Source organism: Corvus cornix, chromosome 4, assembly GCF_000738735.6.
Source record: "Corvus cornix cornix isolate S_Up_H32 chromosome 4, ASM73873v5, whole genome shotgun sequence".
NCBI lineage: Eukaryota > Metazoa > Chordata > Aves > Passeriformes > Corvidae > Corvus > Corvus cornix.
In genome coordinates, this window is record NC_046334.1 from 36062988 (window position 1) to 36082560 (window position 19573).

A 19573-nucleotide genomic window follows, 5' to 3' on the forward strand; every position below is an offset into this window, starting at 1 on the left:
GATCTTGGCTTAAAACAAAGTGCATTTTCATAAACTTGATAAATGTATAAAGAATTGCTTGTGTGTGTAAAGCTTCCTCAGTCTTATGGCAGATACTGAATCTTTACATTAACAAGCCCTAAGTCCCATGGTAAACTGTTGTGTGATGAAACAGATAGCTCTGGTGTTTGGAGGCTGCAAAGGGCCTTAAAAGTAAAAACAGTATTGACATTGACGAATAGATGAAATACTGGCCTTGCTGACTTAGTTGCTTTCAAGGTATTCTGCAGAGTTTTGCTGGAGTAGTTGCTAAACGAAACACACAGTAGGGTTATTGAAACAAGATACTATGAGAAGTTTCTAGGACATGTTCAAAGGAAACCGAAATATTTTTTATTCTCTCACATTCAGTGAGATCCTTCCAAAAGCATGGTGTGTGTTGTTATATATACAATTTATATACAATTTTGATAAACAAAAGAGCACATGTTTGTATCCAAGAATTAAAATGTACTGTTGATCTAATGCTTTAATTGCCTAATCAGAATGTCTCAGTCATTTAACTTAGTGCAATTTAAATTGTATTTACACTTATGTAAATTATCTAATTATTCCTTGTTGTTATTAATGATGATATTAAAGTAGTTTTAAGCCAGCATCTTTTTATCTACCCTTTTCTCTAGTGATATGCTCACACTCCCTATGTGTTGCTCCACTGAGTTGAGTTTTTGCCAGCAGGAGTACGAAGTAGAGAATGAGGGCTTCTTCCTCCCAGGCCTGATTACTTAGGTTTTTTAATCCTTCTCTGTAGATGCTATGATTTCCTTTAACAGAGAGAACCGTGCAACTATACACAACTAAACAAAATGCAAAAAAAAATTGACTGAATATAAATCTGATAATGTAACTAAAGCTTAGAAACACAGAATGAGCAGCAGCCAACTTCCCACCAGTAATTGTGGTATTACAGTGTGGTAGTTTAAACTTAGTTCGATGGACAGGTTGCTAAACAAACAAAAAAGTTGGTACCATCTCTGCGATTTACATATTTGAAGGAAGAGCAAGGGCGGGAAGTTCCTTTTGTTCCTGTTTCCCCCCCCCAGGGGTGGCGAAGGGGGGGCCTCCGGGCCCTGTCCTGCAGCAGGCCTGAGCCCCCCAGCGTGGCAGCGCGGGGCCGAGCCACCAGGGAAAACCGTCCTGGCTCGGCAGGCAGCCGTGACCAGCCTTAAACAACCGCGCAGCCAGAACCGCGGGACTTGGCTTCTGGGCCCAGCGGGCCCCTTCCACACAGCCAGCGCGGTTCACGTCAAACTGAGCAAAAACATCATGCAGCCAGCAACAAGAGACATGGCGAGTTTTCCCCCCAGTGGAGCCCAGACAAGAGACAAGATCAACTTCTTAGCCACAGCTTAACAGGCACCAGCTTTCCTCCAGGTCAGAGAGAAAGGAAAAGTGAGATCATGTAAGATGAAGCCAACATGGCGGCGCCAAGGTCAGTAAAGGAAGGGAAGGAGAGCAGGCACTCCAGTGCCAGAGCTGAAAATTCTCCTTGCAAGCCATGGTGAAGATTATAATACAGCAATTTGTTTTCCCTATAGTTCATAAGATGAGGTACATGGGGGGATGTAGAAATCCATACGCAGTTCATGAAAAATACTCACGCCAGAGTATATAGATGCGGTGAAAGACTTTGAGAAGAGAGCCTGTACTTCCAGGCTGGAATAGCTCATCCTTAAAAGACTAAACCCCATGTTATTTATGACCCATGATGGCAGTGGGGGAAGACTGCAAAATTCATGGGAGGGATTTTTCTTTTTTTTACTGCAGCAGATTCCAGGTGGACTGTTGTTTGTGAAAGTTTGAACCACGCTAGAGAAGTTCGCAGAGAGCTATCTCCTGTGGCAAGGATCCCATGGCACAGCAAAAGAAATTCTTTCCCTTAAACATAGAAAGACTCTTAAGAAATGAAACACTGACCAAACTCCATGTTTGTTTCCTTTGCGCGGGTTGGTGGAAAGAGGGAGCTACTGGAAGAGAAAGGTGTTCTGGAAGCTTGCTTTAATTTCTCATTATTTCTTTTAATTCTGTTAGTAATAAATTTTCTTTATACTTGCAGGAAACGAAGCCCACTCCTTTTGTTTTTGGGATTTTATAAATTTAATAAGGGACAATAGGGGACAGAGGTCATTTAAAGCAAAGGACAGTGCTGGGTGCTTAGCTCATAGCCACAGGCACTCACACAAATTTCCCAGTTATATGCTTTAACATCATGCATATTAATAAACTACAATGCATATGCATAGTTCTTCTGTGAACTAATTCACTTTTTTTTTTTTTTTTTTTTTTTGGAAGGGATTAACTTAGTTCCTCCCCGGTCTGGCTTTTAGAGCATGCGTATTATGATGTGAGGGTCTTCGGGGGTCTTCTCTGATAAAGGCTCAGGTCTTCACATCTTGAACGTTGCAACTTTGTCTTTGGAGCATGCACAGTTGTGGTGTACCTAGGTCTTTCTGGGTCTAACCGGTTTGAATTCCATTCTCATTAGCACATCCTGCTGCTTCTCTTATCTTGTCTATTTTTGAGATTATCCACCTGGCTTTCTGTTTATTTAAGCATTAAGCGATTAGTTAACCATATACTACCTATTACATTGTATAAAAAGTTATAATTCAAATTATATAGGGATCTTATAACTCAAGCTATATAATCATCTTGTAACTTTAATCCTAGTTATAATGTTAATTAGTAAATATCTGCATAGCAAAGTTATTCTTAACATGCATATAATTTTCCTAACATATTCCGATACATAATATTTGTTATATTTCACTACCCACGAAAGCCAGTGCTATAATAGCTGTTTATCACATACTGTAACTGTTTAAGTGTGGACCTGTTTTGCCTTGAAGTTTTTTCCGTTTCCTAAATAATCCTTATTTCACCTTACGAAAATAAAGTTTTAATTTCCCCTTCTCTGCTCAATTATAGCAGAGGCAAGTAAAGAAATAATTTTTTCATGGGGCTTGGTGCCTAACCAGCGTCTGGGGAAAGCTAGATGATAATCATCAGCTCTTTAAGCAAGTTGCAGGTGTGGTCTATGTTTCTTATGTATTTTTACAGATACAGCAAATCAAGATAGGATAAGTCCAAGACACAGCACAAGTCCCATGTCCTGATGTGTTTAATTTTTTTATAAAAACTGAGGTCTATTGCTAGCGCCTGGCCATGCCAAATGGAATGGTCCACAGAGCTACAATATAAATGAGTCCTTCAATCCTTGATTCCCTTGGAACCAAAATTTACACTTGTGTAGAACTCTTGCTTTAAAAAGTTGTCTGGTAATCTTAATAAATGGAGCACATCACCTTCATACCAAGGGAAATTTCCCATTAAGGGAGTCTCTTATCCTAGAGAGAATTTCCTCTTGACAAAGGGAATGTGTGTCAGTGAAAGAAACCAGCTAGCATGTTGTATCCTGCTTCTGAACATTTCCAGCTGTTCTTTTGGAAATCGGGTTCTTTTGTCTGAGTTTTAAGTATTTTCCCTTTGGCTCCGTGCCGCAAGGTGAACCAAATTACAAGATGTATTGCTGAAATACAGTGTGCCCTTTACAGCAGAACTAAAAGCCCAGCCCTACAGCAGAATGATAGGCTGGTATGAATAGAAGTCATATCCATATCATAATATTGGTAGTTATTTTTATTTTACCTTTTACTTATGTGCTATCAGCTGGTTTGGGGTTCATAGTGTTCCTGTATTCAGCTTTGCCCACTGTGTTATTAACTCCCCTGTTATTTTTCTGTTGCTCTGACTTCCTTTAAGCTGCTTCCAATAAAATATGAACACAGAAACTTCACTCTAGAAAGAATTCAGAGCTCCAACTCTCAAGTAGCTTTGAAATTAAGCTAAACATGTTTCTTGGGGTGTAAGTGCTGTGACAGTTTGTGTTCCAGAGTCTGATAAGCATCTACCATTCCAGATGATGATAAATAGATCTAGGAATGTCTTAGCTAATCAGAAAATTTAGTCTATTTTTTTCCCCATTTTTCTTTAATTTCTAAAAATTCACTAGAGGAGAACAGTTGCAAAACTGGTACATGGGTCAATGGTGGCAGTTTCTCTGCTTTTACCTATACCTATTCCATTTGTTACCTACTTGTTCTTCTTGTGCCTAAGCTATGCCCTCACAAGAAACAGAAAAGAAACAAACTTTGGGGAATAAGTTATAAAAAATTAAACAAAACCTGAAAATAAAAAAGAGAGATGTGATTGCAACATTTCCATGGGAAAACCTCCCAGCTCTACAGATGAAACTACAGCTAAATGAAAAAATACCTGTGTTTTTGCAGGAAAGCCCTTGCTGGAGCTGCCATAGAGATGAGTAACTTGATTGTTAGAAAGATACTGCTGCTTGTGTAATTCTGAGTAGCTGGAGAAAGTTATCTCTAGGTAGCACAGTACCTCTCTTGAAATGTGACTCATACAATGAAAAGCTTTTCCACAGAGAATATTTTCTGCCTTGATTTATTTTTGCATTGCACTTAGCGTGCTTACTGCAGTAAAGCTTCACGTGGCTGGTTTTCAACTTACAGTGCAGAGGACACATAGACTAAAAAAAAAAAATGTTTACAGGGAATGGAAGTAACTTTCCCACTTCTTTTGTTACACCTTTTTTTAAAAACAAAACCTTGGTCTGCTAAAGGTGGGAAACCTCACACTGGCACAAAACTGGGGAGAAGTGTAAGTGACACATGGTGTTTCATGAACCATGCTTCCAGTTCAGTGAAAAGGTGGTGGTGAGGGGAGGATTCATATAGTTCTGGTCAGGACCAGTGGGACTTCTTGGATCAGTCAAGATATTGACAGTCTACTGAATGCTCAGTAAAAAGCACTTTAAAATGAAAATTATACAATCTTTCATTTTTCTATCCAGATATTTCTTAAATTCAGGTATTTCTATTATGGATTTAAATGGTTATTTTTTTATATGTCAAGAAAATATGAAATACAAAGGTTATGTCCTTTATTGAATCCATAATATGCGGTTTTAACAGTAATAAAGGTGTGAAAATTGTGTTCAGAATTACAGCATTTTGTCCATCTTTAAGGATTGGTAAAATGCTGTAAAGTAGGTGTAACTATTCCAGTTTTGAAATGGCTTTGCACTTTCTAAGAGCAATAAGACATGTTCATGGTAATGATTTATTTCTCACTTGATACCAGCTAGTCCATTAATCCTTTCCTTATGAAAGATTTAAAAAGATCACTAGGACAATACTGTGTTTATACAAGTAAAATGTATATCCAGATGTAGCAAGCCCTGTGTTTGAATCTGGATTCATGTGGCTGTCTATAGGAAGGCTCGGTTTTCCAGAGATTAATACCAGTCCATGCCATCCTTATTCGTTGTATGCACAGATGACTATATTACCATAAGCTTTGTTGCCATGTAAACTGAAAAATACTAGGTTATATCCTCTGTCTTTTGATGTTGCAAGACAGCTGTTTGAGTGAGGGAAAGTGGTGAAGGAATATTCAAAATAAGATTTATAGAAATGTATGGGTGTAGTCTGAGCCTAATCCTTTTGTCATTGTGTGAAAGCTTCCCGGAGCTTGGATCTGGTAGTTATTATTCAATATAATATTTATTTATTTAATTAGTTAAACTTTAGGTCTTAGATGTTAATTTAATATTCAATCTATCTTTCTGTTTCTTAGCCTTAATGAGGCAACATGCCAGACTAAAGAGAATGTGAAGCGCATTAGTGATACTGCAGAACAGTTGTGACAACTGAGAGAGATAGGAAAAGACAGGTTGATTCAATGTTTAAAACAAAGGGAGAAAAACATAACAAAGAAAAGAAAGAACTTGATGTCTTTCTTTCCAAAGCTTGATTTATGTAGCAGCTCATTTATTTATTCTTTTTCTTGTTTTAAATAAAAAGTAAAAAGCAGATCACATATCTATGATACAACATGGGGTTCTTGTTTGATTAATAGCTCACAGTGATGTTAGAAGATGCCTAATTATGCATCAGTGTTTGCCTCATTATGTAGAGGAACATCATCATAGCAGATAGTCTGTGAACAGAGAATGGTTTCCTTTTTGATAATTAATTCTCCTGCTTCAAAGTATGTAACCCAAACAACTCTTTCCCTGTAAGTTTTCAATAGACCTAATTTTGGAAGCAAACTGTTGCAAATAATGAAAGGGGGCAAACAAGGTACCTGACCTAATCTAAAAAACATGACTTAAATTGATTGCTTTTCTTTGCCAGGAGGTTTTCAGAGAACTTCCATGGACTGCAGCTTTCTGAAAATCTCTTCAGCAATAATAACTCCATCTTCTTTCACTGTGCTCCTCAACATTGCAGTGAGTGCAAAGGTTATACTACTAACAGGGCTAACTTCCGCAGTTAAATGATTGAAACAGTTTTGAGAACTACAGTTCTAGCTTAGTAAAAAACAGAAACTTTTTAGTTTCAAAGTTTCAGAAGAAGGGTTGTATGTCCACTCTGGGCAAAATTGAAAAAGGGAAAAACTCTTGAAATAACAGCTAAGAAAAGAAAATGTTTGGATGATGAAATGCAGCAATTGAGAGAAGGAACTGGATACTTCCTTCAACAATAAGTGTTCTTGAAGCTTATAAAGGCCTGCATTCCACCTGTAAAAAAAAGTCTAGTATTGCCAGGTGCTTTGTTATAGGAAATAAAATTCAGGAGATACAAAGGATGATTGGAAATTTATGGCTCCATGCTGCTGGCATTTGCACTGCTAGGAATTTAAGGCCTCTTTCAGTAGGTCAGAGAGAACTCATTGAGTATCTACATGTTTTATCCTGTTGCACTGTGCAGAGCTTAGGTAAATTCATCACTCCACAGGAAAGATTTGGTACCTCAGAACTCCAGTTCCTCTGTCAGAGAGGGCATTTTTAAACAGAAAAATATTGATACAAAAGTTGGAAGACAAGATCAACTTCTTGTTAAAATATCAAATTTCAAAGACAGTAAATAAGATATTGCCCACAATCTATTTTGTATTTTGAAATCTGAGTTTCAAGGCATATTTCAAGGACTTCTCTTTGAAAGCATATTTCAAGGACTTCTCTTATTTACATCAAAAATCCTGTGCACTAGGGGGAAAAAAACACTAAATTCTTGAGGAAAAGGACTAACTTCAAGCTGACCATTAACCTGTAATGGTTAACACATAAAATGGAAAAGAACTACAGAAGTATAGCTCTTTCAGTTAGTCAGGAGGTTATTCAAAGATCCTGTGAGTAGATGGCCATATTCCAATATCTTTAGGTTAGTCAGGCCTAAGTTTGCAACACGTTAGAATGTCAGTAGAATTACTCTGGGAAATAAGTGTTCAATGTGGGGACCTGTACCGGAGTCTGATGCCACTTAAAAATTACATGTGTTCTGTGAATTCTATTTCCAGTCTTCCCAAGGGACAGTGTTATGGTCCTCTGCAAATATAAGATCCCTGCCATCCTCACAGTGGTGTTTTACCAGTTCTCCAATACAATCTGTCCTTGGCATTTGAGAGGTTAAAAAGAGAGGAATGAGGGAAAACTCTTCTCTGAAGACAACACCTATTGCAAAAGTCAGTGGTATATTTTGGAGGAAGAACTAAAAGTATGTCACAGATAGTTTCAGGCAAAACAGAGAAAATGTCAGTCTAAAGACAGGTCTCGAAATCTGCAAGGCTCTTTGTAGTGTTAAAAATACCTTGCAAAAGGAAGTGCTGCTTGACAGGTCATCATTTACAATTTTTAAGAATCAATATTGTCAGGATGCAAAATTGTGACTGTGAAAGAAAGAGGATGGCATTTGTGACTAATGTATTGATCTCAAGGAAAGTTTCTCTTTCATGGATTCACTTCCAAATAACCTTCTAATTGGCCTTGCAGCCTGGAAGAAATCTTACAATGTACTTCCCTTGAGGACGAGTTACTGTATAAATACCTCTGTAGTAAACAGACCTGTTAAAAATAATCAAATTTTAACTCAGCAAGGTCACTCTTTTGACAGGTCTGTGCTACGTAACTGTGTTCAGAGAATGATCTATAAAGGCAGCTGTACATTTCTGCATTATCTTACTGTTTACTGAAATGGTTTCCCTTATAGGTAATCTAGTAGTCCAAACTCTTGCTCGAGCTGTAGCCGTAGTAACATTCATTGAATTAGAGGTGTAAGAAAAACAAGTGTGTGCATTCACAGTAAAGTCTCTGTTGTAAAAAAAATTTGTTCATTAAAAAAGCTTTTGCAACCTCCTCTGCCTTCTTTCTCATCCCCTGGGTGGGCAGTATGTCCCTGAGCACACTTGTATGGGTCACATGAAGTTCAGGGCTACCAAGATGATACCAGGAAGAAATTCCTCCCAGTTTGGTTGAACTTTTTTCCATCAGCCATGCTGCTGTTGTGGTAAAGCTATTCCAGGGAGCAAAACGTTCTGCAAAGTGCCATTCAAAGTGAATAGTATGGTTTCTTTTCACCCTTGAGGCCAGGCACTGTACTTGCAGTGCTCTCAACCCATACAGTTAGCAGGAGGACACGCAGAGGGGAATGTGGCTTTTGTTTCCTGTTTGTGCACTGAGAGCTCTCTCCTGTTTAATCTGCTGGGTCATTAATTGGCTCAGTTTCTTGATCACATTCCAAGTCAGGCAATTACTATATTTGCCTTGCAGCCAAAATAATTTCCTGTTAATTAATTTTTACTTTCCATTTAAGACTGCTCTGCTGTATATTCTTAACCAACATCCTTATCCAGCATAAGGTGGTTGCATTTTATAATGTGTCTATCCTCTGGTGGACAAAGTTATTCATCCATGTATTACAGATTGCAAACTGTTTTGGTACAATGGGTGGAACAGAGCTATAAAAAATAACGTATTTACTCACTTTTTTTCAAAGCTAATATTGGGGGACCATTATAGGTAACCCAAAATAGGTACAGGCACATATGGGAAGAAGCAGGTCATAGGGCTTCTCAGGCAGTTTCAAAATTCTTTTCTGAACATGGGCATTGAAAGAATGTGAACGGCCTGAGTATATAAAAGATAATTGCTTTAAAATTAGATACAAAGAAAATTCAAAGAAAGAGTAATTGTCTGTAAATGTTCTACTTTAAAAGATATATTTATTTTGGGGAGATACATTTAATTGTCATGGCTGCAAAGACAGGCTAAAAAAGCAGAGGTGGATACCAAGGCTTGGGGGTTTTTAATTGGTTTAATTTTGTCCATTAACCAGATAAGATCAATTGATAAGGAGTAAGTGCTTAAGTTATTTCTGCCTCCTTTTTAACATATAAAATACATTAATCATTGATAAATACCTGAAAGAGTTTAACTGTGATATGAAAATAAGATTTTGGTAATTTTCTTACTTTGGAGGCTTTCAGATGATGAATAATGATTACATCATTTAGTCTATGGGTAAAAGGTAGTCCCACCTTTCTCCCAGCTGGAGATCCCTTTCTCTGAGCTAGACTGATGTGAGCACAGCAAATGGAAGAGTCTGCCATCAGCTGTAGAAAAGACATGTTACCATACTACAATGCCATTGAGGGTATCAAGAACTACCTCATACAACTGGCAGCTGGGGTAAATCCATAAAAAAAAATCTTTCACTGTGTCCTTAGAAGAAAAGAAAATTTGGAGCTGCGTCAGTGCTCCCAACAAACTGTCAAGCCAGCCCTAGCTGCTTATGAGGTGGCTTGACTTACTGTGCTGCATTACTGCTACCTAAAAATGAAGTGTTTCACTCCTTTTCCTGTTCAAAAATCTAGAATGGAAAAGTACCTCAAGAGTTTAATGATGCTTCAGTGACATCTGTGTAAGCAGTCACCACACCTAATATTTAGGTGTTCAATTCCCTGAACACTCACTTTGTTGACAAAGGCGCTTCTCTGCTGGTGACAGAATGGGTGGTAAGTCACAATTACCTGGGCTCAGGGAAGTGGAACAAAGAGGTACCAGGATCTCTGCATATCTCTATTGAATGGAGCTATAGTTGGAGAAGTCTCAGCAAACCCAGTTTGCCTTAGAGATTCTGCAGTCCCAGTCACTCCTTTCATGACTGTATGAAAGCTCACGCACAACAAAACAGATTTGTTAGAGTTTACCTTAAGTCTGTCCTGAATGAAATCAAGCTGTATTCATCTGCTCTGTTCAGCCTCTTGCTCTTAGTAATGCTAACCTTTTCGGGTTGTGGCAAAAGAATGTGCATTTACTATGGAGTTTGGAGATTCTTTCAACTTTAACAGGCTGTAGTTGAAATCAAAATGAGGGTGCTGTCTGGGAGTTCATAGTCATTGATGTGCAAGAAATGAACAGAACTATTGCACATTCAGGATACTCTCCATAGCCTTGTACTATGTCATGCAAGGACTTTGAGTCATTACTAACATCAGAAAAAGAAACTGCATTTTAGCTTGACTCATTTTTAATATCAGAAAAAAGAGATTGCATTTTAGCTTGACTCAAGCCAGTTAACCCAGACATCACAGCCAAAACAAGTTTCTAAGTGTTTGGCACAAGTGTCTGTGTAAGTAAGTACATAGTGATCTCAAGTGATCTTAGTCTTAGCTGTGCAAAACTGTTTGGAAAGAATGGGTTATCTAGTGCTAAAATAAGATTGCTCTTAGCCAATTGCTATTAAGTGGCTATTAATTTTGCTCTTATTTATCAGTCTGTATCAGAACTTACTGTACCCAATAGCTTCCACACTACCTGTCTGCTTCTGGAACTTGCTGTTGTCTAGAGTGGCTATGGATCAGATGCTAAAATCTGTTTGGCAGAAAACTTCCTCATCCTTCCTCCAGATTTCCTTAGTCAGGACTAATTGGCAGAATAGCTTAGGTAAGTACTGGGGTCAATGCTAGTCACTGATAACTTGTGTGATGAGATAGTGTGCCCTCAGCAAATATGTGGATGATACAAACATGGAGAAAGTGATTGACACATCAAATAATACAGGAAGCTCTAGGATTGGGCAAAATAAATTTCATGCAGTTCAACAAGGAGTGATAGATTCTGCACCTAGGTGAATAACCCCATGTACCATTAAAGATGCAAACTGGCTAGCTGGTGTGGTGTAAAGGACCTGCAAAGGTCATAGTGGATGCCAAGTGAATAGGAGAAAGTGATGGCCTTGTTATTACCAGGAAGGCAAAATGGATTGGGCTACACTAGGATGAGAGTAAGCAGATAAAATTAAATTTTGCTTTTTACCATGTTGGTTCTGCACAGAGCTGTAATTCTGCATCCAGTTTTGGGCTCTGCAGTCCTCTTCAAGGACTACAGCTGGAGTCAGCTTAGCTGAGGACTGGCAGGACTGTCATCGGCCAAAAGTATGTGACCTTTGAGAAGAGACTGAGAAACCTGGGCTTGTTTAGTCTGGCAAAGAAGCATCTAAATGGTGATCTAACATTTGCCCACAGTAACTTGAATGGGAATTGCAGAGATGACAAAGCTAAATTACTCCTGCTACTGTCAGATGGTATAAGAGGACACAACCCCAGGGTGCAGCTTGGAAGATTCAGTCTGGACTTTAGAATAGACTTATTAGTGAGAAGGGTAGTGCAGCAGTGAATTAGTTTACCCAGAGTTATAACCCGGGGACTTGTCCTTGTAGTCTTTGACTTGGCTATGAAAAGTGGCAGCTGCCTGGTATGGACTGTGCAACCATTCTGTGTTCAACTAGCACTTCCAACCAACCTTCTGCAAATAATAAACTTAAAGGGAAACTGGAAGAAAGGAAAATTATGTACCCAAATTTGTAGGCTCACCTTGTATTGTCTGTTCAGACTGATTTGCTTTTATGGTAGCAGACATGCAGTCAGTGAAAGTAAAAAGAATGACAGTGCACTGCAGAGGGCTGTCTTGTCAATTGCAGCAGAAAGCAAATAATAACTGAAAAACCATAGGCCCCTCAGTTTCCTTTATGTATTTTCTGTCAAGCTTAAGTCAGTCATCCAAAGATTAAGCTGTTCTGGTTCAAGGTTTCAGGAAATGAAAGGAGGATGTCCTTGCTAATTTTACCTGGGAAGATAATCCCATCTTGCAGAAAGGGAAATAATAAGGTGGTAGAGGCTCTTCTCACTATGAGAGCCATGGATGGTGCATAAGTGTTCTTGCAGGTTTGTCTGTGCATATTAACACACAGCTCTTTGTTGCTGGCCAGAGAGTAAAAAAGATAGAGAAAAATCTTGATCTGGCCTCAAAAAAGCTGGCCTCGTGGCTCTTGCAAGGCAAAATAGCCGTTTTACTGCTTTAATTTTCACCAAGACAGATAGTCACTTATGTATTATTTTCCTGACCTAAGGCCATGGACTAATATAGTTTTGGCCACATTGCTTCCTCCCATATGCCTGTGCTGAGATAACAGGAGAGGCCAGTATATCTTTTCTACTTCTGTAAGGTTTTCTTGGACTATTTTCATATGGTTCATGTTGGGAATGGCAGAGCAAAGAATTACATACCTCTCAGCCAATTCAGATTAGAAATAAACAGATTTAGTTCAAATTGTTTATCCAAGCATTTAGCAGACTCTGTTGCTGCTCTTAAACATTTGATAATTTGTGGGTCAGTGATCCTTAACAGAAATTGTTAGTACTTTTGGGCAGAAATTTGAGGTGCTAGATGTGGAGAAGGGCTCTGTTACAGGCAAAGATTTGGGGTGGACTTGCCTGGCCGGCCAGAAGTGGGCCTTAACAGAAGACTTTATTTTCTTTGTATTTTCCTTCCTTTTTCATGGTCCATACTGCAGTCAAGCACATCCTGAAAACCAGCTCTAGCTTTCACACAAACTTTTAAGTCTCCCTTACCAATAACCTTGGAGGAACATTTCTTTTCACACAGCAACATGGGTACTAATGTGATAATGAAATACCATCTGTATGCATCCCAACATGAGAGAAGAATTTCAGTTCTGCCTTTTACTACTATGTGATTTTTTTCCTGACAAAGACAGAACCCTGATTTCCAATTTATTTCTGGGCACCAAATTAAGTAAATGGGTACTCTGCTTGAGTAGATCCTTAGTTATTATGACCAAGCAACTGTGTCTCTGCTATTATTTTAGAAAAACTTCTCCAGACTTTAAATGAAGACAGAGGAGGCAGAACAATTACAATGGAGAATTTGTTTACAGGCTGTCACTAGAAGAGACATAATGCCTCCCTTTATCATCACTTGTCAGAGCAGTGACAGCCTGTAAACAGCCTGCCCGTGCATTATTCTTTATTTGTCACCACTTGTGCCAGCTCTTGCCCTAGCAGGTGCCTGGCATGTGTCAAACTTATGATTCATGGATTCATTTGATCAGCACTGTAAAGAAAAGTATGATGTATTTTCTTTTAAATTACAAATTAGATATTTGGTCCCCATATCTAATGAAAGGGGCTTTGGCTTCTTTATATGCAAAAGGTACCATTTATAGATTACTCTAGAATTTAAATATTGGCTTCTCTCTCATGCCCAATTCTGAAAGTGGAATTTATGTAATACTACAGAATATAAATTAAACCATCCTACCACCCTTTTCTATTGTCATGGCAAATCTGTTCAAACTGTTTCTTTTGGTAGTGAATGGGCAGAATGTGTTGTCCTCTGGACATTTGAATGTCTTTTTATTACAGGTTGCTGTCTATTTTACACACTGCGTTATAATTTCTTTCAAATAATTTCTCTAGAATTATAGTTTTGTGCTGACATTGATTCATGCATGTTTACTTGTGCACTTCAGTGTGCTTACTAGTAAATGTATATGTGTAACGTAGAGGGTTTGTGTGTGAGATCCTTCTTCTGGAGATAATATTAGCAACTAAGTAGTTGAGATCTGTGAGAAAATGCAGTTGTACTAGGAAATAAAATATTTGGTGTTCTGTGAGGGAAATTTATGGAGTTCTGTGAAAAGGGGCACTTTATTCTAATAGATTTGGCAAATTACAAGATTTAAAAAGTAAAAAAAAAAAGATTTAAAATTTAAGAGACCTGTTTCCCGTGTTTGCAAGGAATCCAAAGTAATGAAAGAACAGTATGAACTACCATTGATTTCATGGATTTCAAGCTCCAATACAACTGATGACAATCAAATCATATTATTCAACTCTATTGTTATTCAGCAATTGATATAAGAACAGAAAAGAATGTATCGTAATTTGATACTTCACGTCATTCCTTGCTGAAGTGTTTTCCCAAGAAGATAGGCACTCAGCTTTCAGAATTTGCTCACTGAAAGATGTGTAAGGAATGAAATAATTCCTTTGTATGAGATTGAATTTCAGTGAAAAGGGTGCATTTGTATGAGTTCATTTAAACATCAGTGGTGGCCGTATTCAAACTGCCTGTTGTAAGGGGCTTACCCTAACCATTGTGACACCAGCTAGGGAAGGTCCAACTCACATGTGCCTACAGGCAACAGAGAGCCTACCAACACCACAAACAATTTGAATTGTCCAAGTAAGGCTCCTGCTTCTCTCCATCAGAGTGTTTAGGTGCTTTCTTGGTATCTGCCTTCACCCACAAAGAGGGAAACTACCTAGAAAAAGCAAAGAGTAAAAAAGCAATTGTGTCTGACACATAATGAAATTCAGAGCTATGTAGTAGCTGGTCAGCTCCTCTGGTCAGCTTAGAGCCTCATCAGTGAACCCATCTGTGAGGGCAGGCAGGTGACGATGGGGCATTTGTACTATAGCCAAGGCTTTTAGTGGTTGCTTCCACAGCTGGAGAGGTGTGTTCTGGCTGAGTAGCCCAATTCTTTTTGGCGCGTGTCTGTACAATGTGCAGCAATGTGGTCTTGCTCTTGGTGCTGGGTCCCTACGCACTATTCAGTGCAAACAAACTGAAGACTTGTGGATGGAGGAGGAGAAGGGTTAGGTGACCTTAGAGAACTGCAGGAAATTTCTGGTGTCTGAGGACTCACAGAACCTACGGTACCTAACTGATTAGATTTGATTTACTTTGGAAATATGTAATAACCTGTCACTTTGGAGCTTTTTCATTTTTCATGGCTATTAGATGGTACGATTTACAATACAGAAAAAAATCCAGACTGACAGCCCTAACAGACTTTCTTATATTACTTGCAAGATCTTTGTATCTTTGTTTTTAAGGTCTATTTCCCTTCTTCTATATTCCTGCACTATGGGAATAGTCTCAATGGAGCTCATAAAAACAGAAAAACAGTTCAATAAATACACACTTTAAACAGTCTTGCCTGTGGGCACAAAATGATCCAGGGCTTGAATTAACCTCAGTTCAGTCACAAAACTGAATTGTAGCTAGTACCTAAAATGAGTCAGAGTAGCACACAGGCCTTGTCCTGTGAATGTGGTTGGTCATACAAAACCCACCATTCAAGACACAGGACATCTCTTGACATTGTTACTGTTGGGGGATTGTGTTGGGGTTTTATTGGGTATGTAAACAGTGAAACGGGATGGAAAAAGGGATACTTCTTTCCATCTTATTTCAGAATTTAATGTGTATTCTACAGTCAACCACAGAGTAGAAGACAAAAACATTCTATATGTATCTGAAGGTCATTCTTTTTTTTTTTTTGCCTCAGACTTGGCTTTCCTCTCTTGACCTAGTACTTCTTCCAGGGAGTACTTCTCATGACTCAGGATGTCTCCACAGTGTTGAGTTTCTCCTCCCAGAAGCCCTCTGTTCTGTTATCTTTGCAGGCTGATGTTCCCAGTCCCTCTTCTGTGCTAGGGTGCATCAGGATTCCTCGGTACAGAGGACCATCCCATGTAATACTCTTCCACTAAATACACATAAATACGCATCAGTGTTCTACTTCTTCCTAATCTGCAGGTATCTTTGGAAAGTCTTATGTGTTTGTCAGCTAGGAAAAAAACAAGATGAAAAGAAACATGTGCACGGAGCTCTATTTCACTGGATCTTAATTTTTTTTTCAGGATCCTGTTTTGCACTGTGAGTGTTGTGACTTGCTTGCTCATTGACCTGAATTTGTGTGTCACCATTATATACTCCAGGATACTTCTAAATGGAAATCCTTTTGGCTTGTCCACAGCAAAATTCTTGCAATCTGTAATGATTTAAGGACAGGAACAAGGCCTGGTGTCCATAAAAGTACAAAGAATTAGTAGCCAATATCAGAAACAAGCATAACTTGACAAAGCCATTTCAGTGAGACTTAGCTTGCAAACCCTAGCATCACTAAATGTAGCTTATCAGCAGTTTTACTTATCAGAGACTAAGCTTTTCTCTCCCTTTTTCCCTGATGAATGAAATTATCATGTTTTTCCAAAGTAATGAGTGTCAAGCTGAGGTGTTATAGCAAAGACAAAAGATCAGGATTTGTCTTGTAGATGTGTTTAGGAAGAGGCAAAACTGTGGGGTGTTTTTTTGTTGTTGGATTTTCTTATGAATCTTGGCGTGCATTTCTTATCAGAAGAAAAAATGTTCCCAAAGATGATGTTTTGCGATACAAACAACCAGATTTTGCAGATCAGAGAACTTATCAACTACTCTAAATTTGCACCTTAATTTTATTAGAAATTCAGCTGTCTATGTGCTGTCATGCTGGTATCCAACTATTAAAATCTTTCTTCATTTTCCATTACAAAAGCAATCTCATCCTGCTATTTTTATTTTTTAAAATTTATTTCCATGCATATTTCTTCATAATAAGTTGATATAGGAAACTGACTTGGAAAGGACACTTTATAAAATGACACGCCAGAGTGTTATATGGCCCTGGGCTGCAGGAGCCAGAGAATGGATGAATATCCTGCAGCTCTTTTGGCCATTGTATCGTGGATGGCAGGTTGCCAGTAGCAACTGCAGCAGAGTGTCAGTGTCTTCCTCTGTGTGATAAAACAGAGAATATTTGCACTTTCTGAACTATCTCAGGAGGATTTGTGGCAGAGTTTGGAGGACTTGAAGTGACAAGAGATGGAAGTAGATAAGCTCCTTGCAGGTTGTACACCAACCTGTCCTTCTGTAGGCTCCTCCAGACCTGGCACCACTGACGCTTTTTTGCCCTTCTTTCTAGAGCATTTGAAAGAGAAGCTGGAGGAATACATGGTCCGTTTTGCCAAGGTGAGGATTGTGCGTACCAAGAAACGAGAAGGGCTCATTCGGACAAGGCTGCTAGGAGCCTCGCTGGCTAGAGGAGAAGTCTTGACATTTCTGGATTCCCACTGCGAAGTCAACGTGAATTGGCTGCCTCCCTTGCTTAGTAAGTGCATGAGCGTTCATCAGACATTAAAATCAGAACATGCAACCAACAATTGAAGCTATGTCCTACAGTAAGCAGGACATACACTTTACCAAAGTGTTTGCAGTTCTGCTGCAGTGTCTGAAGTGTCAGTATGAGAGAGAACTCCAAGAAATGTGAGAAGTTGCATTTTGTTTCTTGAGACTAAAGGACTAGTAAAATCTTGCAGTATTGCTTTAGCTTACTATAGTTACAATTTATTTTATTATTACTACTACTAAATACACCACTAAATCTAGTATTATGCTATGTCCTTACTATACACCTGAAAGTTTTGTTATGCAGGTATTGCACTCCTTCCTAGTTTTCTACATTGCATTAAAACAGCTTTTGCTGTAAATATATCCAAGGCCTCAGTGTTAAATCCAATAGCAACAGCATTCACAACAGGAAGCTCAGAAAGAATGATTTGCTATTGACTGCTTTGCTGGATTCCAGCTGCAGCCAGCAAAGCTCCATTAGTTAAAGGAATGGAAAGAATCAATTGTTGTAGTCTAGGATTTCACTTCAGGAAACAATATTCTCTTTTCTACACGCCTGACTACATGCAAAGTATATATGCTTTGCAAAGTGAGTGCTTTCTGCTACCATAACTAACGGAAATTTCTGAGTTGCCTAATAAAGAAATTTGTAATAATTTTAAAAGTCTGCACTAAGTACACAAAAGGTTATGGTTTCACTAATTAATGGTTATTGTTTCTAGATTTTTGTTGTTAGGACTCTTGGGCCACACAGTAAGCTGATGAAGCATTTGCAGCAAGATGTGCTGTTCTGATAATGAGCTATCAGTAGAGACCAAGAAAAGTCCTGATAACTAGCTTCTCTTCAGATCAGTAACAAGATAATCCACAAAATTCCAAATTTTTTTCCTTTCTGGCTTCCATATCAAATCATGCATGCAGTCTTTCCCTTTGTTAGCCCTTTGCCCTCAGTTACAACATCTGCATTTTAAAAATAACCTCCATGTCTTCATGTGAAGCACAAATGGCATAAAGGAGCAGAGAGAAATACAAGTTTCAACTAGCCTTCTACATGCAGCCCCAAAAAGTAGCCATTAAACACTCATGAGTACTCTATGTGTACAGCCACCTTTCCTTTGCCTTCTGATTTTGTCCCACTGCACAAAATACATTGCCACAAATTTTAAAAATCTCAAGAAGTTTCTCACTCATGTCCTTTGAGGTCTTTTGCTAGGTTACAGCTTTAACCCTTCAATTTTGCAAACTTAAACACAAGAAAATTGCAAGTTGCAGAAACAGTTCCTTTTCTTGCTTTCTCATCTGAAAGGAATAATATTATCATTAAGATTGGAATAGACCTGCAAGACCATCAGGTTCAATCTTTGATCTAATACCATGACCAGTAAACAAAATCCCAAAGTGCTACGTCCACTCATTTTTTGAATACTTCTAGGGATGGTGAGCCCACCACTTCCCTGGGCAGCCTGTCTCAATGCTTAATTACTCTTTCAGTGAGGAAATTTTTCCTAATCTCCAATCTGAACCTCCCCTGGTGCAACTTGAGGCCAGTTCCCCTTGTCCTATCACTGGGAGAAGAGACTGACCCCCACCTTACCACAACCCCTCCTTTCAAGCAGTTGTAGAGAGGCTCAGGTCTTCCCTGAGCCTCCTTTTCTCCAGGCTAAACAACCCCAGCACCCTCAGTTGCTCCTCATAGGACCTGTGCTCCAGACCCTCCACCAGCTCCATTGCCCTTCTCTGGACATGCTCCAGCGCCTCAATGTCTTTCCTGTACTGAAGGGCCCAGAACTGGACACAGCACTTGATGTGCAGCCTCACCAGCACTGAGTACAGAGGGACAGTCACTGCTCTGGTTCTGCTGGCCACACTTATTGCTGGTACAGGCCAGGATGCCATTGGCCTTCTTGGCCACCTGGGCACAGCTGGCTCATGTTCAGATGCTGCCAACCAGCACCTCCAAGTTCTTTTCCTCTGGGCAGCTTTCTAGATGTGCATCTGTAAGCCTTTAGTGCTGCATGGAGTTATGAGCCAAGCGCCTCAGTCCTTGATCCAGCCTATCCAGATCCCTCTATAGAGCCTTCCTGCCCTCCAGCAGGTTGACACTCCCATCCAACTTGGTGTCATCTGCAACCTGGCTGAGGGTGCACTTAATCTCCTTCTAGATCATCAATAAAGATGTTCAAAAGTACTGGCCCCAACAGCACTTCCAATCTTCCACCAGCTGGATTTAACTTCATTCACCACCATTCTCCAGGCTGGCCATCTGGCCACTTTTTTATCCAGTGAAGAGTCCACCTGTCTAAGCTGCCAGCTTCTCCAGGACAATGCTGTGAGAGACAGTATCAAAGGCTTTAC

At 39.2% G+C, this 19573-nt stretch overlaps 1 protein-coding gene across 4 annotated transcripts in view; it reads left to right on the plus strand.

Moving 5' to 3' along the window:
* The window catches only part of GALNTL6 (polypeptide N-acetylgalactosaminyltransferase like 6), a 505353-nt gene that overhangs the window by 348214 nt on the left and 137566 nt on the right, over positions 1-19573 (plus strand). For all 4 annotated transcript variants that reach the window (XM_039551174.1, XM_039551173.1, XM_039551172.1 and 1 more), the window contains exon 5: positions 17013-17198. In XM_039551174.1, coding sequence (XP_039407108.1) covers positions 17013-17198 — 186 coding nt within the window. The remainder of the gene's footprint in view (positions 1-17012; positions 17199-19573) is intronic.